This window comes from Panthera onca, chromosome B2 (assembly GCF_046562875.1).
Source record: "Panthera onca isolate mPanOnc1 chromosome B2, mPanOnc1 haplotype 2, whole genome shotgun sequence".
NCBI lineage: Eukaryota > Metazoa > Chordata > Mammalia > Carnivora > Felidae > Panthera > Panthera onca.
In genome coordinates, this window is record NC_138343.1 from 95,420,782 (window position 1) to 95,448,332 (window position 27,551).

Genomic DNA, 27,551 nt, shown 5'->3' on the forward strand with positions numbered 1-27,551 from the left:
TCCGATGATCTTGATTATCCATCACCTACTCATTCTCTCAGCCTTACTCCCTCATTTCTGTGCCTCTACACAAAACATCTCCTCTGCCTAGAACCCTCTTTCTCCTTGCCTATCACTTGACCACTTACACAACTACAAAAATATCCTCCTCCTTCTTCAGGTTCAGATTTACATCACCTCCTCCAGGAAATTTTTTACATCCCAAGTCTGGGTTAAGTTCACAAAGTTCATATGCTTAACTCTATGTCACTTACGTTCTTATGTCACACCACTTTTAACCTCCACAAGGCAGAGACCATGACTGTTCTCACCTGTCCTTTCTCAGTAAACTTTTTAAATCAAGTCAGTGTTACTGATTCACACAGAGTGAAATGCAAAAATTTTAAGTATACAGATAAACAGTTAAATCTGCCCAAATAAGATATACAATATTACCGTCACTACACCCAAAAAGTTCTTTGGGGCCCTTTGCAATCAGTTCCCCCTCATTTTGACCCAGCTTGTCTGATTTGTAACACAAGATTAGTTTTGCCTAGAATACAATCACATACAAATAGAATCATAAAATGTAGTATTGTATAATCCAGCATCTTTTACTTAGCACAATGCTTTTGAAATTCATCTGTTACTGCATGTATAAATAGTTCCTTTTTGCTGCAGAGTAGTATACCACTGAATTGTTAAACCAGTCTGTTCATCCAAAAATCTTACATTAAGATCGTATCCGGATTGTAGCTATTATTAAGAAAGCTGCTGTGAACTTTAGTGTACAAATATTTTGTGAACATGTTTTCATTTTTCTTGGGTATTTACCTTAAAACAGAAATGCTGGATCACAGAATAAGTTTATGGTTAACATTATTTAGAAACTGCCAAATTGTTTTCCAAGGTGATACCACAATTTTACACAACCACCACCAAGTTATAAGAGTCTTGGTTATTCCATGTCCTCAAACTTGGTGCTGTCAGTCTTTTTAATTTTAGTCATTTTTTTTTGTTTTAAATATGGAATGCTTCACAACTGTGTGTGTCATCCTTATCTCCTCTCATTCCAATTCCAATTTATACACTGCCAAAGTAAGCATTCATTGTGGTTTTAATATGCACTTCCCTGATGACTAAAGGTGTTGAGTGCCTTTTCATGTGCTAATTGGTTATTCATATATACACATATTATGTGAATACATATGAATAATTTATATGTACATATATACACATTTGTGTATATACACCATTCAAGTTTTTTGGATTGGTTCCAAAGCAAGTGATGTATTAGAGAACAATTTGAGGAATGTGAACTTCATATTTACTTTTGTAAATACTGTCCACCAGAAATACTAGGTGAATAAAGAAACTGCACCCAGCTAAACTGAGCCACAAAATACACAAAACACACACACTTCAGCAATGCACCTGCCTCCTCGATTCCCGTTACAAGCTACACTCATCCACATCTGGTGTTACGGTTTTGTCTGATTTGAGACAACTTTCCTTCCACCACTTCACAATAAGTGACAGGCTGCAAACTCTTCCAATGCTCATTTCTACAAACCAAACTTCCAGTCTTTTTCAATATAAAGTGCCATATTTATTGTAGTATTTATGTACTTAACGATTTAATATATGTAAAACTGTGCTTTTATTAGGTTCCTATATTTTTTGTCACTAATAAAGTTTTCAGTTTTGTGCCCTTAATGAATTTTCCCCCAAGTCCTGTGATTTTTAACAGCATATTGTTTTTTAGGAATACATATTTTGCAGTAGAGTAAAACTGCCCGTAGAAGTGGTGGGAATAGACATCCTTGCCTTTTTCCTGATCTTAGGGTGAAACATTCAGTAAACCACCGTTTAGCATGATTTTAGCTATAGGCTTTTATACTTACTCTGTGTCAAATCAAAGAAATTCCCTTCTATTCCTAAATTTGCTAAGTGTTTTGAGGACAAATGGATACTGAATTTTGTCAAAAGCCTTTTTCAGCAAGGATCTATGTGACTGTATGATTTTTCTACCTTTGTCTGTAAATGTGCTGAATTATATGTATTCATTGATATTTGAAAGCTGAATCACCCTTGTATTTCTGGGACAACCTCAACACAGTCGTGGTGTATTGTCCTTTTCCTATATTGCTAGATTCAGTTTGTTAGTATTTTCTTGAGAGTTTTTGCATTTATGTTCATGAGGGATATTGGTCTGTGTTGTTTTTTTGTTTGTTTGTTTGTTTTCTTTTAATACCCATTACACATTCTGGCATCACTCTGGCCTGTTGAGCAAACTGGGAAATATTCCCTCCCTTTCTATTTTCTGAAAAAAAAGTCTGTAAAGATCGGTACTATTTATTCCTTAAATATTCGATAGAATTCACCAATGAAACTTTACAAATTTCACTTTACAAGAAAGTTTTTTTAATGACAAATCCAACTTCTATATACATTTAGGGGTTATTCGTATCTGCTATTTATTGTGTCAGTTTCAGTAAATTGTATTTTCACTGAGTATGTCAATTTGTCAAATTTGCTGGCATAAAGTTGTTCATTTTATTTCTCACTATCCTCCTAATAGCTATAGGATCTGTAGTAATATTCCATTTTTCATTCCTGATATCAGTATAAATTATGTTTTCTACTACAGAAAGTTTGTAAGTTCCTCTAAGCTTGGTTTTATATGAAGCTCACAAACTTTAATTATGTTGTGTTTCCATTATCATTTAGTTTGAAGTATTTTTAAATTTCCCTTGTGATTTCTTCTTTGACCCAGAGTTAACTGAGGATTCATGACCCTATCCTTTAGACAACTGTGGTCATATATTTTATTTCAATGGTAGTATTAACCCTTCTGTAAAATTCTATCATTCTTATTTTAAACAGTCATATCCCTTTTAAAGCAGTTAAAGGAGGTAATCTTTTGTATTTACCATTTTATTAACCATTTCTGGTATTCTTCACTCCTGTCTATAGCTTCTTTGAGTGTCTTAAGATGTCACTGTATTGTATTTTGATTTCTCATAAGACATCATCCATCATTCACCATCATTTACTGTTCTCTTTTAGGTCATGTTTCTTTTTTTGTAGCAGCTTTCAAGATTTTCTATATATTACTGGGTTTCAGAATTTTGATTATGATATGCCTAGGTATGCTACATATTTACTTGCTTAGAATTTCCTGAGCTTCTTCCAATACACAGATTGTTTTCTCCCCCAAATACAAAAAATCATTAACCATTATTTCTTTTTTAGAAACTGAGATATAATTCAGATGATATTTGCTTAAAATTCACCATTTAAAAAAGTACATTTCAGTAGTTTTAAGTATATTCACAAGGTTGTACAACAATCACTACTATCAAATTATGTAACTCCAGAAAAACCCCATATTTATAAGCAGTCACACTAATTTACTTTCTGTCTCTAGATTTTGCACATTCTGGACATTTCATATAAATGCATCCCAATGTGTATACAATATGCAGTCTTTTGTGTCTTCCTTCTTTCACTTAGCATGACATTTCAAAGTTCATCTATGCCATAGCATGGATCAATACTTCATTCCTTTCCATGACTAAATTATAGAGTTGACCCTTGAACAAGTGGTTAGAAGTGCCAACTCACATCCCTCCCTATGCAGTTGAAAATCTACATGTAACTTTTGACTGCCCAGAAATTTAATTATGAATAACCTGATCGGAAGCCTTACAATAACATAAACAGTCAATCACCTATTTATGTATGTTTTGTATACTGTATTTTACTATAAAGTGAGCTAGAGAATAGAAAATAAAAAGGAAAAGAAAATACATTTATAATACTGTAGTATGTTTATATAAAAAAAAAAAACCTGTATGTAAGTGGACCCACGCAGTTCAAAGCCATGTTGTTTCAAATTGTTATTTGAACATGTTATTTGAACATGTTGATCCATGTTATTCTATTATATGGCTATGCATTTTGTTTATTCATTCATCAGTTGATAAGCACTGGGGTTGCTTCCATTATTTGGCTATTATGACTAATGCTGCTATGAACATCCATGTGCAAGCTCTTACGTGGACATATGTTTTCAATTCCCTGGGGTAAATAACTATGACTGGAATTGGTGGGTCATATGGCAAGTCTATGTTTAATCATTTGAGATACTGTCAGACTGGTCTCCAAAGCAGCCACATCATTTTACATTTCTAATAGTAACATGTAACATATGAGAGTACCAATTAATCCACACTCTAACACCTGTTGTTATCCAGCTTTTTGATTATAGTTATCTTAGTGGGTCGAAGAGAAAACTCAATGGTGTCTTTCTTTGCCCTTCTTTAAGAACTATTCTGAACATCATTTCACATGCTTGTTGGCCATTTATATATCTTCTTTGGAGAAATGTCTACTCAAATACTTTGCCCATTTTTTTGTTTGTTCATTTTTACTTTGCTCATTTTTAATTGGGCTCTTTACCTTTTTAGTATTGAATTCTAGGAGTTCTTTATATATTCTGGACACTAGACCCTTCTTAGATAATATGATTTTGCAAATATTTTCTCTTATGGGTTATCTTTTTACATCCTTTGAAGCACAAAGGTTTTCATTTTGATCAAGTCCAATTTACCTGCCCCCCGCCCCCCGCTTTGGTTTCAGTGTTATACCCAATAATTCACTGCCTAATCCAATGTCACAAATTTATTTTTCTAAAAGTTTAATAATTTTAGTTCTTACATTTAGGTCTCTGATCCATTCCAACGTATTATTTTTTTTTTTAATATACAGTCACTTTCATTCTCTTACATGTGGGTATCCAGTTTGCCAGCACAATCTGTTGAAAAACTATTCTTTCCCTCACTGAACTGCCTTGGCACCCATATAGAAAATCAACTGCCCACAAATTTATGTTTTAGTCTTGACTCTCACTTCTACTCCACTGATTTATGTCTGTCCTTAGGCCAATACTATGGAGTTTAGGTTACTGTAGCTTTGAAATAAAGAAATGAGAGTCTAATCGGGGCACCTGGGTAGCTAAGTCAGTCAAGCATCCGACTCTGGATCTGGGCTCAGGTCATGATCTCATGGTTCGAGAAGTCGAGCCACACGCCAGGCTCTGTGCTCACAGTGCAGAGACTGCTTTGGGATTCTCTCTCTCCCCCTCTCTCTGCCTTTCACCCACTTGCACAAACGCGTGTACACATGCTCTCTCTCTCAAAATAAATAAACATTAAAAAAACAGTTCAGGGGAGCCTGGGTGTCTCAGTTGGTTAAGCATCAGACTTCACCTCAGGTTATGATCTCACAGTTCATGAGTTCAAGCCCTGCACTGGGCTCTCTGCCATCAGTACACCGCCCGATTCAGATGTTCTGTCTCCCTTTCTCTCTGCCCCTCCTCTGTTCACATTCTCTCTCTCTCAAAAATAAAGGAAACATTAAAAAAAAAACTAAAAATGGGAGTCTAATCATTATTTCTTAAAAACATTTTTCTGAATCCTTCCCTCTTTCCTCTCCTCCTAGGACTCTAAGTACATATATGTAAGAGTGCTTGATATTATCCAAGAGGTCATCGGGACTCTGTCTCCCCCACCACCAGCACTGATTTTCTTCTTTTGATTCTTCATATTGGATAATTTCTATGGATCTGACTATAAGTTCACAGAACCCATCTTGTGTCATCTCCAATTCACCGTTAAGCCCATCCAGTGAATTTTTCATTTCAGATATTATTCTTTTCAGTTCTATAATTGTGTAATCTTATTTTAAGTCATTAAGTTAATAGGTGCTTTAATTCATTTTTCCGAATTTCAAATGTGGGTTATCTCAGGACCAGTTTCTATCGATAGCATTTTTCCCCTTGATATGGTTCAAATTTTCCTGTTTATTTGCATGTATAGTAATAATTAGTTGTATGCTGAACCCTGTAAATATGGTGTGGGTTTTCTAGATTGTATTGTCTTTCTTGGTGAGTTTTGTTCTGCCTGGTGCCTCTCTGTATGATCCCAAGAAGGCCTAATTTTAGGCTTTATTAGAGCAGATCCAAAGCAATCCTTGCTCTTTAATGGGAGTTGGCCACCCTTTTTCTGTAAAAGGCTAGACAGTAAAAGTATTAGACTCGTGGGCCATACAGTGTCTATAGCAAGTGCTCAACTTTGCCCATGTAGCCCAAAAGTAATATGTAAATGAATTAGCATTGATGGCTGCATTTTAAAACAAATTTATTTACGGTCACTAGAATGTATATTCCACATAATTTTCAAGCTTCACAAAATACTATTCTTGTGTAATCATTTTTTTCAGCCACTAAAAAATATAAAAAACATCCTTAGATCACAAACCACACAAAACAATCAGTAGGCCAGATTTAGCACAGATCATAATCTGCTAATCTTGCTCTGAGATATAACTCTTACTCCTATAGCATAGTCTTTCTGGTCTCAGATAAATGTTTAGTTATGTTAACTAGGTCTCTCTCCAGATGAGCTGGAATCCAACCTCTCCAGGTATAATGGGACCTATCCCAATCTAACATGCATTCTCTAGTTGGCCTTGAGGAATATTGCCTATGCATGTTTAGCCCAACTCTCAGTAAAGGACTCTTGGGAAAGTCACACTGATACTTTCTTCTCTGATACCCTGCTTAGCAAATTCCAGCTGCTTCAGTGGCTCAGAACTCCAATTTCTGCATCCTTAACTCAGCAGGACTTGCCTGCTCTATTTGAGTTTCATTCCCCATGACACAGTCAGGAAACTGCCCTGAAGCACAGAGATGGGCTAAATGTGGTGCTCACCTTGTTTGTTCTTTCTCTCTAATGTCCAGTGCCTGAAAAGAGCTCTACTTCATATATTTTGTCCAGTTTTATAGCTGTTTATGGCTGGAGGAAAAATCCAATCCAATTACTCTGTCATAGCTGAAAAGCAGATGTTAACCTCAATAAATATTCAATGAATAAATTAATGGCTAAACAAACCATATTTTATAAAGTTTTAAGTATACATGACCCTCCATGATCTCCACCTCCTTCACACCATTCTGCAATCCCTTCCCCTAGACTATAGACAAGACTTTTATTTGCATTTAACCAAAAGAATATGGCAAAGGCTATGGGATCTTACTCCTACGATTAAGTCATGCTATATAAAACTCCAATCATAGGGTGCCTGGATGGCTCAGTCAGTTGAGCGTCCGACTTCAGCTTAGGTCATGATCTCATGGTTCATGGGTTTGAGCCCTGCATCAGGCTCTGTGCTGACAGTTCAGAGCCTAGAGCCTGCTTCAGATTCTGTGTCTCCCTCTCTCTCTGCCCCTTCCCCACACGCTCTGTCTCTATGTCTGTTTCTCTCTCTCTTTCAAAAATAAATAAACATTAAAAAAATTTTAATGTCTCTAGCTCTAGAGACTTCTTGTTGACTCAGTGAAATAAGCTGCCATACCAGGAAAGTCCACATGGCAAGGAACTTCAAGCAGCCTTTAGATACTCAGTGCAGCCTCTACTGTAAGAAAGAGCCCTCAGTCCTACAAACACAAATAAACGAAATCTGCCAGCAACATGAATGAGCCTGGAAGAAGATTCTCAGTCTCCAGGCAAGAATGTAGCTCAGCCAACACCACAGTTACAGTGAGACCCTAAGAAGAAGATAGATCCCCAGAAACTGTGAGATAATAAATTTGTGTTGTTTTAAACTGCTACATTTGTGGTGATCTATTACACAGCAACAAATAACTAATATAATGCAGTACTGACAGATACTACGAAACAACCACCAATATTTAGAGCTGGCAAGTACCTGCAGCAGAAGCTGACTGTGATGTGCACTCAAGAACAGGGAGAGCTACCTCAGACCTATGTCTTCAACACATAGTGAAGAAGCAGAGATATAGTAAATTTCCCCAGGGAGACACAGGGGCTCTTGGCCTAGCAAGAAAGGATCTGTTCGTCAGAAAAAGGGTGTGGGGCAGTCATACAAATTATTTAAAGAACAGTCAAAACCCATAGTAGTGCCTTTTAAGCATTGTAGGAAAGATAGAGAATACTTTGATCCAAAAACCTAATTTTGTCTAGTCACAATTATTCTGTAGTGTTTGCACAGAAGCACTTACCTTAATGCTGACCCTCTTTTACCTAGCAAATTTGAACCATTACGCCTAATAATCACAGTCAAAATTCAGAATTAAAATTTGTGCTCTTCTCAGAACCAAGTTATACCAATTTAGTACCACGTCATCAGGACAGAAAGAAAAACACCAAGTTACTGTTGACTTTGTTTACTCATGAAACTCTTACTTAGGATATGCAATAGAACTGGGCATTTTAAAGAGCCCACTATCTTTGCCTGATGTTACTATATTTTTGAATCACACTACAAATTTCTCTTTTTAAAAATTTCACACACTGTAAGCAACTTTTTAATTATAATGCAGCTTTGCAAACAGTATGCCTATAGGAATAATGAAAATTTCAGATGAAAAAAACCATAGAGAAAGAAAAATAAAGCAAAGGTAGCAAAATGTTAGCAACTGGCAAATCCAGGTAAAAAAATATGTAGATGTTCACCTGACAACTCTCAACTTTTCCAATACACATTTAAATTTTTTAAATAAAAAAGTGAAGAAGAGAAATAATTTTCTCAATAACCTAATGAAGTTTAGGAATCAAAAATGTCCTTGATGCTAATTATAAAAGTCTGAAGAAGTTACCATTTTCATTCTTGTCTTGATAAACAGAGAAAGAAAACAAAGTAAATATCCAGATCTACGTTTTAAAGCAGTTAACGCTTTACAATTATGTAATATTTCTCTCTCAGAATTCCAAAAATAATGTAAAAATTTCTAAAAACATTTTAATTTTCTGAATCATCCTTATAACCTTTTGGTTCTTTACACAATATCATTAACTTTTAGATCTGCACTGTTCTCCAAACTCATGTTATTCCACATGTGGTCTGCTGGACCAACAGTATTGCATTACCTGTGAATTTGTTAAAAATACAGAACCTCAACAGCCATACTATGGAAGCAGCCCAAGTGTCCATATCAATAGATGAAAGGATAAAGAAGAAGTGGTGCATGCATGCATACACATGCACACACACACATACACACACACACACACACAAATATACAATGGGATTATTATTCAGCCGTAAAAAAGAATGATTATCTCGCCCTTGTCAACAACATGGATAGAGCTAGAGTATAATGCTAAATGAAATAAGTCAGTCAGAGAAAGAGATAAATCATTTGATTTCACTCACATGTGGAATTTAAGAAACAAAACAAACAAGTAAAAAGAGAGAGAGGGAGAGAGAGAAACCAAAAAGCAGATTTAACTATAGAGAACAAACTGATGGTTACCAGAGGGGAGGTGGGTAAGGGGATGGGGGAAATAGGGGATGGGGATTCAAGAGTACATTTATCATGAGAAAAATAATTAAAAATGTATATATTCATAGCTTCAATATCATTGATGACCCACAGTCTTTACAGTAAGGCAAGAATTATTAACTTCATCTATTCATAGTGATAGCAGGACAACTAAGATTAGGATAATGGCTGGTAGAATAGTTCAAGCTGTTTCTACTTCTTGCATGTCTATTGTACTTATGTGAGTTAGGTTAGCTGTTAACATCAATGAAATAAGGTAAATCACTAAGGAGCTAGTCAGGAGAACAATTATAATGTATGATCATGAAGTGTAAAAGTTGTACAATAGGTGATGCTGCATCTTAGAAACCAAGCCAGAATGGATATGTCATCAAGATATGAGGTGTTTGAGGGGCACCTGGGTGGCTCAGTCCATTAAGTGTCTGACTCCTGATTGCGGCTCAGGTCATGATCTCACGGAGATCAAGCCCCAGATCGGGCTCACGCTGACAGAGGGCTCACATTGATAGCATAGGGCCTGCTTGGGAGTCCCTCTCTCTCTTCCTCTCTCTATGCCCCTCCCCCATGCACACTTTATCTCAAAATAAACTTAAAATAAAAACAAGATATAAAGTGTTTGAACCTATAATTTCACTTTGACAAAGTTATATAATTTTTACTAATATCTCACTCATTTAGAAAGACATAGGAGTTATGATACTGACTTGACACCAGTTTGAGCAGGTTTGATTCCTTCCTTTCTTATTTTACATTTATGTAAGAAGATTCTTCAAATGTATGATATGGGGGAGGGGGGCATCCATGTAGTCATTTGAGATAAGTAGCTATTAATTCTATTGGTATTTGTTTATATGCAAATTCCTCTAAAATTAAGAAAATTATTAATATCACTGCTGTTAATGAAATGAATGAACCTATGGATGAGGTAGTATTTCATATTGTATATGCATCTGGATAATCAAAGTGAGCTGGTGGCATTCTTGAAAAGTCAAGAAAGTGTAGTGGGAAGAAAGTTATGTTAACACCTACAAATACAGTTGTGAAACAAATTTTTGCTCAGGTTGAGTTAAATGTATAGCCTGAAAATAATGGGAGTCAGTGAACAAATCCTCCTATAATGACAAATAATGCTTCTATTGATAAGATGTAATGAAATTATGCTACTACATAATATGTATCATGAAGAACAGGAACCAAGGATCAATTAGCTAGAGTTAAGTCCTGCTAGACCTCCTACTGTAAATAAGAAAATAAAACATAAGGCTCATTGTACAGCTGGTGATCATTTAATATTTCCTCCATGGAGGGTGGTTTGTCAACTAAATACGTTTTCTTGTAGGAATGGCAATCATTATGGTAGCTGATATAAAATATGTTCATGTGTCAACATCTATGCTGACTGTGAAGTTATGATGAATTCATGCAATAAAGTCTAAAAATCCAACAGAAAAAAAAGAAAAATAAATTAAAAAATAAAAAAGCAGAACCTCTGCCTTCAGCCCAAACCTACAGAATCAGAATCAAAATCCTCACCTTAACAAGACACACAGGTAATTTGTATGCGCAAGTTTGAAGAGCACTGCTCTAGACATTAAAACTCATTTACTATGAACATTATATATCTATTCAAATGACAAGCATCAAAGTCAGTTAAAAAGAAAATACCTGAAAGCTTTTTAAAAGATTTCCCCCACCAAGAATTCAGTCTGAACTACAAAATGATCCAGTGTGTGTGTGTGTGTGTGTGTGTGTGTGTGTGTGTGTTTATGCAGACAGAGTCTCTTGGAGAGCTTATTATTGCATAAAACCTAATCAAAATCAATTAATATCTTTGAAAGCAACTGTAAAAGAAATAAATTGTAAGCTGTATGGTTAAAATACAGACACCATTTGGCATACTCGATGCAGTATCATAAGAGATAAAATACATTCATATCAACTGACAAAGTTATTATTTGATAAATTCAATCTGTTGATAAACTATTATCTAGAAACTAAAAACAAAACAAAACTCTGCTCCCTCATTCTAAAAGCACTGCTTTGCTACCTGCAAATGTAATGCTTACTCAATTTTATTGTAATCAATCAAAAGCCATAAAGTAATGCAACAGAAATGGACCACATCAATTAAACACTCAGGGACAACTTTTGAGGAAAGCTAAGTTTTATAACCCTAAATAAAGGGAATTTAATTTACAGAAAGAAATCTGGGCAATAATTTTCTTCCAACACAGGCCAGGGGCAGAAAGTGTACAAAGGGCAGCTATGAGAAACACGCTGGTAGTTTGAGCAAATTTAAAACATCCTCCATAATTTCCTTATTAGCTCTAAGATTCCGCTTTTTTTTGGATTTCTCTAATAAATTTCCCATCTGGGAAGAAAATGTGTGACCTACTAAAGACCTCAAAAAGCAATTCATTTAAAAATACCAAGAGGGGCGCCTGGGTGGCTCAGTCGGTTAAGCGTCCGACTTCAGCTCAGGTCACGATCTCGCGGTCCGTGAGTTCGAGCCCCGCGTCGGGCTCTGGGCTGATGGCCAGATTCTGTGTCTCCCTCTCTCTCTGCCCCTCCCCCGTTCATGCTCTGTCTCTGTCTGTCTCAAAAATAAATAAATGGTAAAATAAATAAATAAATAAATAAATAAATAATAAAAAAAATACCAAGAATATACCATTAGATGTAACACAAAAATCATTTTTTTTGTGAAAAATAACTATTTTCCAGAACAACAACAATAAAAACTTAGGGAGAATACTGGCACTGTTTTATGGTTTTACAAATGTTTTTAATGTGTGGCTTAGTAGAAAACAGATAAATTATCTTATTAGTTTCAGTTTATTATAACATTAATGTGGAATCTGAAAACATATCAATAAACATTTTGATCTGTGACATTAAAATCCCTGATTCTGACCTTGTATTTTGAACAGATCTTTTTCACAATCATTATTTTGTAACATCATGCATTGACCATTTGGGAATTATTTGTTTACTGAATTAATGTAGATCTCCAAATGCTGACACATTTCTTACATAAAATTTCTTAAAAAGCAGATGTTAAAATGACCACCAATCTCATCAGAAAATTGTTTTAAGAATAATAAAGCTGTCGAGCTCATGGTAGCAGATATGTTTTCCAAAATTCCAATTTTCACTTAAAAGTTCACGTTATCACTGGCAACAAATATTGTCAGTTGCTGTCCTTGCAATGAGAGATTCACTTCATTTATTTTAAAAAACTGTCTTACAAATGCCCAAATATGAATAACCACGCTCTGTCAGTCACTCTTTCAAATAAAAAAATGGTGTTTCACGAACAAAGTGACTTGTTTGGCCTGCCCTCAAACAAGGGCACAAGTGCTTTTCCTTAAGACAGCCATCATTTTTGACATACAGCAGAAGTGCTTTATATACACTCTCCATTTCATCACAAAGCAGATTGAAAAGGCATGTAGTTAATAATAATCAATAACCTGTACTGCTTCATCCAGAATAGTCTTAAGTGAACGACTGTGGCAGTGAGGAATACAATAACCACTTGCACAGTGTGGTGCGTGCACTGCCCGGCTTTGTGCTATGGCACCAACAGTTTTACCCACCATCTCTTTTGCAGGTGAGTACAAATGGAAACACAGAGGAAAGGGAAACTAGCATCTTATTATTATTACAGAAATAGATTTACCCTCATGGATCTTTTCAAAGAGCTTCGGGTACCCCTATGGGTCCACAGACTGCTTTGAGAACCATTACACTAAAACAATCATAACAATTTGAAGCTTTTCCTATCATTATTACAATCCACTGATTCATTCAATGGGTAATTACAGAGGGCTTGGTATGTAGTGCCAGCTGGGCACCATACAGTGTGTGAGTGTTTTGAGCGTCTCTGGGTCATTCACTCATGTACCTCAAGTTTGTAGAATAGTGCTTGGCTGGCACACAGCAGGTTTCTGGTATTTGCTGAATAAATAAATAAAAGTGTAGCTGTGATATATTTTAACCTAGATTTCAAAGTCTTAAAGTGCATCCTTCTCACCCATGCAAATAATCTAATTATGGGAATTATTTTTCAACGTAATGGGAAAGACTAACGTGTTAGGCAATATGGAACCTTTACCCTCATTATTCTTGGAGTAGTTTTATCTTCAGACCATTCTAAACTTAGATTTGCATGGTACCATAGTAACTGAAAGTCACATGTATCAGAACCTTTGATTTGCATGGTACCATAGTAACTGAAAGTCACATGTATCAGAACCATATCCTCACTCTGTATGGTCCTGTGGTAATAAAACCTGTGGTAACATGGTACTGTGCAAAGCACATTAGTGCAAATGACAGGGAAATAAACGCCAATGACCCACACACTCACTTTTAGTAAAATGGAAAGGAAAGCATCTTAGGAAGAATGGGTGAGCAGCCTTTAGGCAGTGACTCTGAATGAATGCCGCTTACAGGAAAGCAAATTAGACACTTAAAACGACTTTTCAATCTTTTAACATACCTCCCTCCCACAATCCATAACCCTCTGAGAATCACTGCCTAGTGATCAACTAATAGAGGTTTTTCAATCCTTCGATAGTATTCGTGAATTGCTTGGGGAGCAGGGGCTGAAAAATCAAGGTGGAAAGGGGAAAGGGGAAAGACTGACCATGTTATAAAATACTGGGACGAAATTAAGTTAAAATAAATCTGGACTGGTCTTAAAAAGTACAGGAATTAAAATTTCTCAAAACACACTCAGATCTTGTCTTTGGACTTCTGTCTCCTAACCCTTCTCACAATTCAATCAAAATAGCCTTAGAGTTACTCAACAGTGTTAAGCTGTACCCCTCCCTACTCCTATGCCTACATCTAAACTCAGGACTTTGTCCTTCCTATTTGAGATTTTTTTTAATGAATATAAATATTCCAAAATATTTCAGATTTTAAATGTAGTACATTCAGTTCCAACAAATAGGCATTTATACATACAATGTTTAAATGGATCTGCCAAGAGTTAGGAATAAATCGAAACCTATATGGATGAACACTAGTGGCAGCTTAGGCATTAAAAAGTATCATGGGAGAGGCAATAAACAACTTCGCTTAAAACAAAAATTCTACTCATAAGTCTACTTACTAAATACCACAAGTGGGATAAATGGGAAATGCTACTTCAACTATACCTTAAAATGCACTGTGATGTTCCAAGGAAGAGCTGAACTTGATGCAAGAAGATCAAATAACAAACCAATTGGATAATGCCTAAAAACAAAAGAGTACGTTTTAAGAAAGAGTATTTTAAAGTTATAACTACAACTACAAAATAAACTTCAGCACATATTGTAACATCAAATATCAGGGGGCTTTAACCACAAATCACAGGAAGACAACATTTTACACAGTTACTTGCCTAAGCTAATATGGTATTGTTGCCAGGTACTAGTCCTTCTTCTAACCATTTCATTCCCCAATGAAGCCTCAATATACATAATGGGATTGTGCTAAAACATCGTTTATCAGTCATGACCACTATTATATCACAGTACTGCAATACCTGATTATCAATCCCAGTGTTCATATTGGACAACCAGTTTTTTAAAGCTTTTTAAAATTTTTTTTATTTTTAAAACAACTTAAAATTTTAGAAAATTTTAAGAAGAAGAGCACCTAAGAAAGCATACAATCATCCATTTTTGGTTATTACTACAGCATATAAATTTCCAGCCTTCTATTTATGCATACATATCTAAATATAGATTAAGCTTATCCTTTATGTAATACTATACCCTGCTTTTTTCATATAACATCATGTCAACATTTTCCAAAGTCACTGAATATTTTTCTGCACCCTCAAACTAAAGTGGGTTTTTTTTGTTTGTTTGTTTATTTTTGAGACAGAAACAGAGCGTGAGCACGGGAGGGGCAGAGAGACACACACACACACACACACACACAGAGAGAGAGAGAGAGAGAGAGAGAGAGAGAGAGAGAGAGAGAGAGAATCTGAAACAGGCTCCAGGCTCTGAGCTGTCAGCACAGAGCTCAACGCAGGGCTCAAACCCACGAACTGTGAGATCATGACCTCAGCCGAAGTCAGACGCTCAACCGATTGAGCTACCCAGGTTCCCCTTTTTAAAATAAATTCTATGGGGCACCTGGGTGTCTCAGTCGGTTAAGCGGCTGACTTCAGTTCAGGTCATGATCTCTCAGCTCTAAGGCTCATGAGTTTGAGCCCCGCCATCAGGCTCTGTGCTGACAGCTTAGAGCCTGGAGCCTGCTTCTGATTCTGTGTCTCCCTCTCACTCTGCCCGGCTCACGTTCTGTCTCTTTCTCTCTCTCAAAAATAAACATTAAAAAAAATTTTTTTAATAAGAAAAAATACATTCTGGACTTCTAAATAAGAGAACATTTCCTAATATAACTTTATTCACAGTGAAGCAAATTATTTAGCAATAAATACAAGGTTAATAATACAAACCTTGCAGATTTCAACAAACCTTATTTTTAAAATCATCCTTTCAAAGAATCTAAAGTGGCTTAAATAATGAAATAGAATTAAATAATACTCCCCAAAAAAGCAAAAACACGACTAGCTGGTATCCTATATGGTTCTGTCCTTTGAATGTCAGTGAGTTATGCCTAGATTTAAAAGCTGAAAAATTTGGAAATACATCTAATTCCTCTCAAAATGGTGACCCAATACATTGCCTAACCAAGATTCAAATATTAACTAATACTAGTTATGTTTGCTTACATCTACACAACATAATTGTGAAAAAGTCATCAATTACTAGAGATCATGTATTTATTTAGAAATAATTTAGAATGCCCTGCTAGTAAAATAAAACAGTAGGTAGTTTTAGTCACATATGTGTTATATCTCTTAATAACACCCTCGAACGTCTCTATTTGAAAGTTAGCATCTAACACAAATCTTTCATAACCAAATATGAGTACTGAAGGAAATTCTGGATTACCTAAATAATAGAACGTTTCCTTCAGAAACATTTCAGAAGCCATGGAAGGGGAAAAAAAGAAAAAAAGGAAAAAAAAAGCCCTAGCCTGCCAAAAACTAAAATAAAAATAATAATTAAAAAAACAAAATTAAAATGCTGCTTTATAGAAAAGTTATAGATTCTATCCAATTCTCATCCTTCTCTCTGAACTTTTTTTTTTAATTTTTTTTTTAACTTTTTTATTTATTTTTGAGACAGAGAGAGACAGAGCATGAACGGAGGAGGGGCAGAGAGAGAGGGAGACACAGAATCGGAAGCAGGCTCCAGGCTCTGAGCTATCAGCCCAGAGCCTGACGCGGGGCTCGAACTCACGGACCGCGAGATCGTGACCTGAGCTGAAGTCGGCCGCTTAACTGACTGAGCCACCCAGGCGCCCCCTCTCTGAACTTCTTAAATTATATGAGCTCTATATAATGCCTTGTATTTTTACAAAAGAGACCTCTGTTAGTTCTATTCTAGGAATCTTATTTCATCATTTTAGGAATTATTTCATTATTCATCAAATATTCCCATCTATGCTTTAAAGATAAAAAAGACTAAAATAGTAGCAATTTGGAAGAATAATGGCATGCCTAGAAGGATGATACAATAATGCATCCTTCCATTTTCTCACTGTTTCACCTAGAATATCATATTTCAAGAAAGCATAAAGTAAGGATCCAGACCCCATCTGCTTTTAGGTATCATTAACACAGCTGAAAGCAAAAAAATGTCTTGTTTTCCATGCATAGTGGGAAAGAGAGGAAACACTGACAAGGGAAGATGTTATGCAATTATCGGATAAATCAGATGATTTTTACAAAAAGACAGCAGTACTTTAGACTTTAGACCGTAAAACTGATCATTTAAGTGAAATCTCAGATTATGAGTCATTAGATGATATTCTAGGCGAATTTTACAGAATTCAAAACTAATTAATGAACAATGTATTTTTTTTTGGTTATATATATATGTATGTATATACTTATATAGATAGATACATATTTTTAAAATTCAAGTTAGTTAACATATGGTGTAGTGTTGGTTTTAGGAGAATTTAGTGATTCAGCAACTTACATATAACACTCATCCCAACAAGTGCCCCCTTAATACCCATCACTCATTTAGCCCATCCCTCCACCTACCTCCCCTCCAGCAACCCTCAGTTTGCTCTTTGTATTTTAGAGTCTCTTCTGGTTTGCCTCCTTCTCTGTTTTTATATTATTTTATTTTTCCTTCCCTTCCCCTATGTTCATCTGTTTTTGAACAATATATTTCTTTTTTTTACTTCTTTTTTTTTTTTAATTTTTTTTAACGTTTATTTATTTTTGAGACAGAGAGAGACACAGCATGAACAGGGGAGGGGCAGAGAGAGGGAGACACAGAATTGGAAGCAAGCTCCAGGCTCTGAGCCATCAGCCTAGAGCCCGACGCGGGGCTCGAACTCACGGACCGCGAGATCGTGACCTGAGTTGAAGTCGGACGCTTAACCGACTGAGCCACCCAGGCGCCCCTTGAACAATATATTTCTAAAGAGATGGCATTCTTATCCACTTAGTCGTTCAACATCAATAATTCCATTATACAATATTTTATGACAAGAATCTGGATCATTTTGCTAAAAAGATGTGTGATAGTATTTTTACATCTTGTATGCTATTTGTGCACTGCAATTTACCTGATAGGAAGCAGGTAAGTGCTAAAGGCAGATTTGTACCAAAGATGACAGGAAGGAATCATATGACGTAGAAATGAAAAAGTATTGATCATTCGAATTGGTATTTACTAATGTAAACACAAGTTTTACAACAAAATCATGATCTGTCAAAGGTTTTAAAAACTTCTTTAAGCATTGCTGTAAAGTACCAATAAGCCAGAACCTCTTAGAGGTCTATTTACATGACAACAAATGAGTAGTTAGTTGCATTCAGAAGACACTGCCCATTTCAGGTATCTGTACCTTCAAAACCAGGAAAATACAGAGTGAAAATCTGAATTTGCTGTATTTAAATACTTCTTAAAATCTCTAATAAAGTTGTCATTCACTATTCCTTTATTAGTCTCTAAGTTATTTATAAAATGACTTAAACATATGTCTGTCTGTGTATCTAAGTTCACTTCCTCAGATGGTAAATGAAGACTCTTTATCCTGATAAATATTAGGATGAAATTTAAATATTATGGTTCCTAACACTTATATTTAAATATAAATGTATGTAAAGTATTAATATAAAAGCATTCTAAATGTAATAGCTAATAACTACCCTGTAACACTCCTTAAAAATAAAACTGCACCAAAAAAACTATTTACTTCCTTATACTGTCCGGTCAACATCTACAGCTTATATACGGCTCAAAGCAGGTGTTTATGTCAGAATGATTTTGATGCAAGGATACCAACTCCAAACAAATATACTATCTGAATTAACTGGTTCCAAGACTGCTTATTTCTGATGAGTTTACTAATATGCAAGAAAATCTATAACCAAAAACAGAACTGGCAAAAATTAAAGGTACTGAATTTCTCTTACACTATAATCTGATTTACATCAAGGGTTTCAAAAGCACTAATTTGTACAACTCCTCTAAATAGATATTCTACATAGTTTTGTCAGGAGGCTGCTAACCCACAACACAGAAACCACATAAGCCATAACTATAAGTAAATCATAATGTAGCCATTTATCTGTTATGTTGCTACTCCTGCCAATCTAACCTAAATTTAACAGAAAAGGAAGCGGTGAGGATATGAACCTGGAATATATCCCAGAAGAGAGCCAACAGTAAAGGTTCCATCTACCGCCCCATAACAACTGACTGTGCCAGAAGTTACTGTGAGGTCTATTTTTCACATTTTATTCATTTTCTTTCTCTTCCTTAAACTGATCTAGTCTTTTCTAAATTCAATTTCTCAAAATGAGTAATATTTTCATTATTCTTTGCATAAGCTGTTTCTTCTTCACCCTTTCATTACTGCTAAAATACATACACACATACTGGCCACATGTATAGCAATAACGGATATGTTCCTAAGTCAGCCAAGGGTGCTCACAGTAGTCTAAACATCTGCAGTGGGATAATAAAGCAGTCTTCTAACATCAGCAGCAAAAGAAAGCTTCCCCATATACTAGAGAACTGTCATCCTACTCCATGTCACTGAAATAAATGCAGCCTATTCATAAGTCTGTTACAGTGATTCACTAGAAACAGGATTACATTTCATTGAATAAAAAAGGGCACAACTCAAATGTACACCAAAGTAATTTAATGATTACAATAAATTTTGCCCTGCTTCATCTATGGAACAAACAACTGTAGACTAGCACTGTGTTTCACAGCTTTCTAAACCTATTCTTATGCATGAAAAATTACAAAAATAACCAAGGGGATACTAAATGTCTAAAATGCTAAGTAAGCCACATTTCAAAATTCAAGTTTACAAAATAATGTATAAAATTTTAGAAGTTCAAAACCTTAGAAAAATGACTATCCATAAGAGAGAAAAGCCTGCACAGTGTTTATGATTAAGATGTCATTTTGTTAAAATTTACTTCTGAAACCACACAGATATAGTATTAAACTCTGGGTCATTCCGTTTATGTTTAAGATCAAAATCAGTGCCGCTTTTTTTTTATTCAAAAGGTAGTTTCAACTTCTTACTTTCAACAATCAGTCCCGAAAATAAGTCAGTTTACCTAAGATAATAAGAAAAGAAAACTTTTTCTAAAACTTATACTGAAGGCCTAAGATCTAACCAATATTAGGGTATACAAACAAAGTATCCTTTTGAAGAACCAGAAACTGTTCTCTTAAAATAAGTCTAATACAAAAGCAACAAATACAAACTTTGGACACTTGATTTATGGTAAAAAGAAACTTCACCTTTTAAAATGCAATGTTAGAGCACCCTCTGCTGACTAATCAACTCAAATCACTCTTAAAAAAAAAAAAAAGATCCTTACATTTGAGTTAGATCAGCACTTTCCACCTGCCATGTAATTTTTAAAACAAAGCACTGTAGAGGATAAAACACTAATCAAATAAAGACCCCTCGGATTCTGTCTATAAATCAACAATATCCTAAGTATTCATTATGTGTATACCACTGCTCTTAAATATCTTTCTATTCTAAGACGGACAATTAACATAAGCAATGCAGAGAGAACATACAGAATTAAAAAAAAAAAAACAACTAGCAAACAGAATATCAGCAGGTGTGGTAGAAAGAGCCCTGAACTGAGAACTCAAAATCTGATTCTACTCACTCATTTGAGCACGTTATTTTATTGATTGGAGCCTCATTTTCTCAATAAAAAGAAGAGACTAATTTAATTTAGATTCATTCATGCAGTGAACATTTACTTAGCACCTCTTACGTACTGCTACTTAAGGTACAAAGCCCATACTGAAGTATCTCGTGCAGATATTTAAACAATCATAACAATAAATATGAATAGGACTTCTAGAGTAAGAAAGAGTATCAATTTATGCTCTTTCTTCCTTCTTTTATGAATTATCTTGTGTTTGATTTTTTTCTCACTTGACTTTATTTAAAACTCCAAAGAATCAGGTATAAGAAAGATGTTATCATCCTACTCAAATACATGTTCTTCTACTCTTTAAGACACTTGCATGGTCTCAAAAGTCCAAGTCCTACAAAACTTCAGTGGTAGCTGCTTCCCTACATGATTATCCTATATGAAGCCCACTGCTTAAATGCCAGACATTGATAGCCTATGACTCCTTTAACACAGGGAAGATAACTCCTTTAATGTGGAAGAAAACTGCAATAGTTAGGAGGAAAAAGAGAAAAAGGTCAAGACTTAGCCCAGAGGTCCTAGGTTACATTCACACCTCTGGAAGCTATTGCTTCCTCAAATACATGGAGTACCTAACAATATGGTAGTTAGTCCCCCAATATCTGTAGGGGATATATTCCGAGACTGCCCCAGCAGGTGCCTGAAACCACAGATAGTACCAAACTCAACACATTTTACATTTTTTCCTATATGTACCTATGATAAAGTTTCATTTATAAATTAGGCACAGTAAGGGACTAACAACAATAACATAATAGAACAATTACAATAAGTTATAATAAAAGTTACATGAAGTGGTCCATCAAAATATCTTACTGTACTGTACTCACCACTCTTCTTGTGATGATGTGAGATGATAAAATGCCTACGTGATGAGATGAAGTGAGGTGAATGACATATGCATTATGGCACAGCGTAAGGCTACTACTGACCACCTTCCGACAATACGTCAGAGGAGATCACCTGCTTCCAGACCACGGCTGACTGAGGGTAAGTGAAACTACGGAAGCAAAACCGCAGGATAAAGGGGGACTACTTCACTAAAGGCAGAGTTTTAACAAAAGCCATTAAACACAATGAGCTTACAACAAGACATATAACTATGAGAGTGACATCACGCATAATAAAAAGTTATCACCCCAAAACCTACAATGAAGATATGTGACCACAGTTACTTTCATATAAGCTCTCTAAAAGTAAAACTAATTTTAATTTTACTCTTTAATAAAAGACTTTCAGAAGGGATAAATCCTGACAAAGTAAGGACATGATATATTTAAGCCAAGATCATTACTCCATAGTAACAGGGAGAAATGGGTCCAAACATTGTTTACTGATACAGAATACAAATGTGTAGAATACAAATCCTATCAAATACAAAAACCACCACCATACAGGATGGATTAAAAAGCAGCTGAAGGATGATGACTAAGCACTCATTTACTTATAAAAGTTAAATTGAGGTTTCCCATCATTTTCAGAGTTTCTCATTTAGGGGTGGTTTTGTACCCCTCCACCCCGGGACATTTGGCAACATTTTTTATAATCATGACTAGAGGGAATATTACTAGCACTGGTAGGCAGAGGTCAAGGCTGCTGCTAAAAATCCCACAATGTATAGGATAGCCCTTCCACAACAAAAAATTATCTGGGTCAAAATGCCAACAGGGCTGTTGTTGAGAAGCCCTACTTTACAATGATAAAATTGAAAAGCCTAGTGTCAGTCACATGGATTCTTACAATAATGTGTATGCAACTAATACACATAAAGCAATGTAACTTCAATACCCAACTATAATACAGATAGAACTGCCAAGAATATAGATATATCCTATTGCTACTCAGCCACAATCTTTCCCCCTCCTTCCTTTCCCTCTACTCTCCTGATCCTTGCTCCTCTTACACTTCTTTTAAGCCACCTTCCCATTCCAAAACCTCCAATTCTGAGAAATAAAAAGAAACAGAAAACATGGACTTATCTGTGCTGTCTGAGATCTAGAACTAGTCAAGAGTCATAATGAGTCTGATATATGACTATGAAGCTCATCAGTACGGTTTTTACTAAAAAATGAATGCTATAAAGAACTGTGTCATCCTTTCCCAGAATTGCCTCAAAAAGTTGGAGACGTGACCCATAACCCAATACAAAGTCACCTTGTAGGTTTCTAAACCATCATGAGAAATCTATTCACTCGTGGGAATTCATCAACACAAGGTAAGTTCCAAAAGTTCACTCCTTATTTCTAAGTAATGCTTGTATTTAAGTCAACTGCACTTATTAAACATCTACTAGCTTCCTCTTTTATAAGACTCTTTTTAAACTCTTCATTTTAATACTCTGAGATTCAGAATCCAAGTCTACTTTTAACCTATTTATACGTTTCATATTTCCTTCGAGTCTTAACTCAGTCTATTATCTTTTCATTCAACTACATTCATATGGCAGCATTTCAACACCTATATCCCAGCATACCTTGAACCTTTTTTTTTATATGCCTCTCTCTATAATTTCTCCAGTTTCATTAAATATTTTTGGAAGCACAATTTACAAAACTCCCTACAGTAACAGAGGAAGCACAAAATACATCATCTGTACATGGATAAGCCCAGATTTAGGATTTTCAATATGTTTCTTCAGAATGATATAATATCAAAATTATTTTTCACATGAAAAGAAAATCAATATATTTTAAATACTAAACCAAGGCTAGATAAAATGTGCATATTGGCACAGTGATCAACTAAATGTGGCAATCGGTTGGAAAGATGCCATTTTAGGTAATCATGTGCATATAAAGATCTATTATAAAAACTTTGGAAATAGAACCAAAATTGAATACTGTCACAGAGTGACATTCTTAGGGGAGTCTTAAATGTATCTGAAGAAAGGAAAAAAAAAAAAACCAACAACCGCATAACCAAATACACTACTATTATGCTATAGAAAAATCTACTGTTGAAAATATATACAAATGTGTCCAGTCTCCCATGCATCCAACAGAAGGAAGAAATATTTTCAGTAAAATATTTGAATAAAATGCACTGTATTATATGAGCTAGGCTAGTGATTTATTTCTTTATATAACTTTTTTAAAATTGCTAGAGGGCACTATACCTTCTTAAAGCTAGCATATACTCAATGCTTAAAAATGCAGAAAAATTCACTCACCATTTCAGTGGTGTGCCTTCATATTCAAACCATATCTCACTAATGTCTTCTTGTCTCATAACCTTCTGAAAGTGCTTTTTCACTTTGTCAGTTACCAACGTCAAATAACTTACTCTTGGCAAAAGCAACTGAAATGAAAATTTGTAAAACCGTATTTATTTACTATTTTTTTTAAAATGTATATACTAAATAGGTTTTTGAATCTTAAGGAAAAACAGCCATGTTCTTTGCATTATTTTGAATATTCCACACAAAGTCAACTGCTTTTTATAGCAAACCCTTTATAGGCTAACGGTTAATAACTTTTAAAATTTCTTGTCATTACTTAAAGTACAGCTTATAGTATAAGTACCTAGAATAAACAACACAAATCAATCTACATACAATCTTTCTGTAATACTTTTCTCCAAATAAAAATACAATGTAATCAGATGTCATGCTATTTAGGATGCTTCTTACTTCTATTAAATTTAACTTAAAAATTAATATGATTCACCTGAGTTAATTAAACTGTTCTGAGAAGATAATCAACTCAGTCCTAATGTACATCTTGACTTATCAATCAGGACTTCTCAATTTGTCCATCATGTTTTGACAATCTACTGTGTATTAGGTTACTCGCAATGAAGAACACCAAGACAAAGATATAATCTGTCCTCTTCTATATGAGGCTAAAATAAAGGCAAAAAAAAAAAATTCATAAGAATTACTTACAAAAATACTTCGTTGCAGCAACAGACAGGCCTTTAAAGGTCAAATAGAAGGTCATTTAATGAACAAGAGGGGCCCACTATGATAGCATGAATAAAAGGATGGCACAATGAGAAACAGTATTTGAGGAATATTCTAGCAGTTTGTACATAAAAGACTTAAAGAAGGTAAGATTATAGACTGGAAATCTGTTAAGGAAACATCACATGAGGAGATGGGCATGAAGGAATGGAAAAGTGAGAAAGGTCTGGAAATCAGTCAGACAGATCTTGGTTACTACTAATCAAAAAACTGAAGGAGAAAAATAAGTTAAAGATGATTATTGAGCTACACATTTAAATCTTTAATTTTTTTTAATGTTTATTTTTGAGAGACAGAGAGAGAGAGAGAGAGAGAGAAAGAGAGAGAGAGAGCATGCAATCAGGGGAGGGGCAGAGAGAGAGGGGGAGACAGAATCTGAAGCAGGCTCCAAGTTCTGAGCTGTCAGCACAGAGCACGATGCAGGGCACGAACCCAGGAACCCATGGGATCATGACCTGAGCCAAAGTCCAATGCTTAACCAACTGAGCCACCCAGGCACCCCTAAAGCTTTGAAGTGCAATAAGACACAAGCTTAAGATGTAATGCCGGTAGACTGGTGATCCTGCCACTGTCCATCAACTCCTTCAATCCTGTCTTCACAGAGCCTGGGGCTACTTGGACTTTGGAGAAAGAAAAGTCTGGGAGGGAATATTGGGCTAGGTAAACCTTCAACCAGCATAGTTATAATGGCCATCATTGTTTTTCCCCCACCAAAGATACTCAGAAAGAAAACATGAGAGTATGTAAGAAAATTGGTTAGAATTTTTATAAAGAAGAACACACAAGTGGATAAAAGGAGGAAAGTGGCTGGGGCGCCTGGGTGGCTCAGTCATTAAGCATCCAACTTCAGTTCAGGTCATGATCTCATGGTTTGTGAGTTTGAGCCCTGCATCCTACTCTATGCTGACAGCTTGGAGCCTGGAGCCTGCTTTGGATTTTGTGTCTCCCTCTCTCTCTGTCCTTCCCCCACTCACACTCTGTCTCTCAAAAAAGGAATAAATGTTAAAAAAAAAAATTATTAAAGGAGTAAAGTGGCAAAAATTTATGTTTTTCCCTCCTTTGTAGTAGATACTCTACCCATTTCTTACTTTCTAAGCTTCTGTCTTTTGCTGGTAAAATTGTATTGTTATTCTCTTTCAGCTGCTTTTGACAGGCTAATTCTGCAGCATTTTTCATGCTGTTTATTCAGTTATGTCTTTTGGGGGTGCCCAGGTGGCTCAGTCAGTTAAGCATCTGACTCTCGATTTTGGCTAAGGTCATGATCTCAACCTCAGGAGATGTGGAGCCTGCTTAAGATTCTCTCTCTTCCTCTTCCTCTGCCTCTCCCCTGCTTGTGAGCACATGTACACACTCTCTCTCAAGAAAACAAATTAATTAATTAATTAATTAATTAAGTGAAAAAGTTGTCTTTTGGTTAGTAAATCAAGTAGAACTACTGGGCTGGGGAATACATACAAAGAGAAATACTCTGGTTAAGGGAACTAATATTTAATCACAGAAAATCAAGATAACAAGCCCCAACTGGGTAAGAGAATATGACAGTGGTCCTAGGGACAACAGGGTACAGGGGGTAGGAGGTAGCTGGCATGCTCCAGGACGGAACGGAAGGTACTTGTTGATACTAGAACTAAGCTTTTGGATAGCAATGTGGATTCAACAAAATGTTAAGTTCCTCTTTTATAAAGAAACAACTAGAATGTGGATTAGGGAAGAAAAGAAAAAGGAAATGAATACAGTATGTAAGAAAAAACACTAGTTGTTTTACAGGAAATTATCAAGTCTATTTTATATGCAGTTTAAACAACTTGCAGAATCATATTCTATTAAAGAAATGGCAAAGAAAAGATTCATTAAAATCAGAAATCACAGAATCAAATACAAATGTAATGTGGGCATCTCTAAGAAATTAAAATAGCATAATAAATTAGCCATTTTTTTAAATAAATAAGTACAGAATTGACCCTTGAACAACGTGGGAGTTAGGGGTGTCAACCCCCACATGGTTCAAAATCCATGTATAACTTTTGTCTCCTCAAAAACTTAAACTACTAATGGTCTCTTGACTGGAAGCCTTACCAATAACAGATATTTTGTATGTTATATGTATTATATAGTCTTACAATAAATAAGGAAAGCTAAGAAAATGTTATTAAAATCATAAGGAAAAGAAAATACATTTACAACACTGAACTGTAAAACAGATCATCATATAAGTGGACCCACACAGTTCAAACCTGTGTAAGAATCAACTGTAATCTATTAGTCTAATAAGCTTTATACTAGTAAATCCGAAACTTTTAATTTAAAATGTCTGTTGTAATTAAATAATAATCTATTCTGTAGAGAATATTAACCTATGGATATTATAAGAAAAGAAAACACATCAGGACTAATGAGCACGGATATCATCTCCTGATTTTGGGGTGTCGTACCACATGCCTAGGGTTCAAAGTTACTGAAAAATTCACAAATGATTTTCATGAAATGAAAACTTCTTTACATAAGGAATGAGGAGTATTAGAATGTAAGCTCCAATAATACAGGGATTTTTGTTCTGTCCACTGCTACATTCCAAATGCCCAAAATAGTGCCTGCTTTATACAATAGGCACACTATATATATTTGCTGAATGAAACACAGATCCCAAAGGTTAAGTAACAAAAAGCCAAAATGATAATTAATAAAGAATTCCCATTCTTAAGACAGAATCTATACCGAAATGTACTTGGAATCTTCTTTTCTAAATTGGTCTGTGGGAGTAATCTGTAACTAGTATAAATATCTACAGCAGCACTAAAAAATGACACTAAGATATGAGAATGGCTATATTAGAGGAAGTACAGATACAACTTATCTGGTAAATATTTAAGTAAGTAAAAATAAAGGGGCGCCTGGGTGACTAGTTGGTTAAGCGTCCAACTTCGGCCCGGGTCGTGATCTCA

The 27,551-nt window shown here is 35.2% G+C and overlaps 1 protein-coding gene and 1 pseudogene across 2 annotated transcripts in view; both read right to left on the reverse strand.

Moving 5' to 3' along the window:
• ATG5 (autophagy related 5) overlaps positions 1-27,551 on the reverse strand; it is a 130,058-nt gene that overhangs the window by 85,375 nt on the left and 17,132 nt on the right. Inside the window, exons 3-4 of one of the 2 annotated variants that reach the window (XM_060616291.3) lie at positions 23,818-23,945; positions 14,518-14,596 (exon numbers count right to left, since the gene is read on the reverse strand). In XM_060616291.3, the coding sequence (XP_060472274.1) occupies positions 14,518-14,596; positions 23,818-23,945 (207 nt within the window). The remainder of the gene's footprint in view (positions 1-14,517; positions 14,597-23,817; positions 23,946-27,551) is intronic. The other variant, XM_060616292.2, reaches the window with a different exon arrangement.
• Positions 8,720-10,716, reverse strand: LOC144616291 (cytochrome c oxidase subunit 1 pseudogene; annotated as a pseudogene).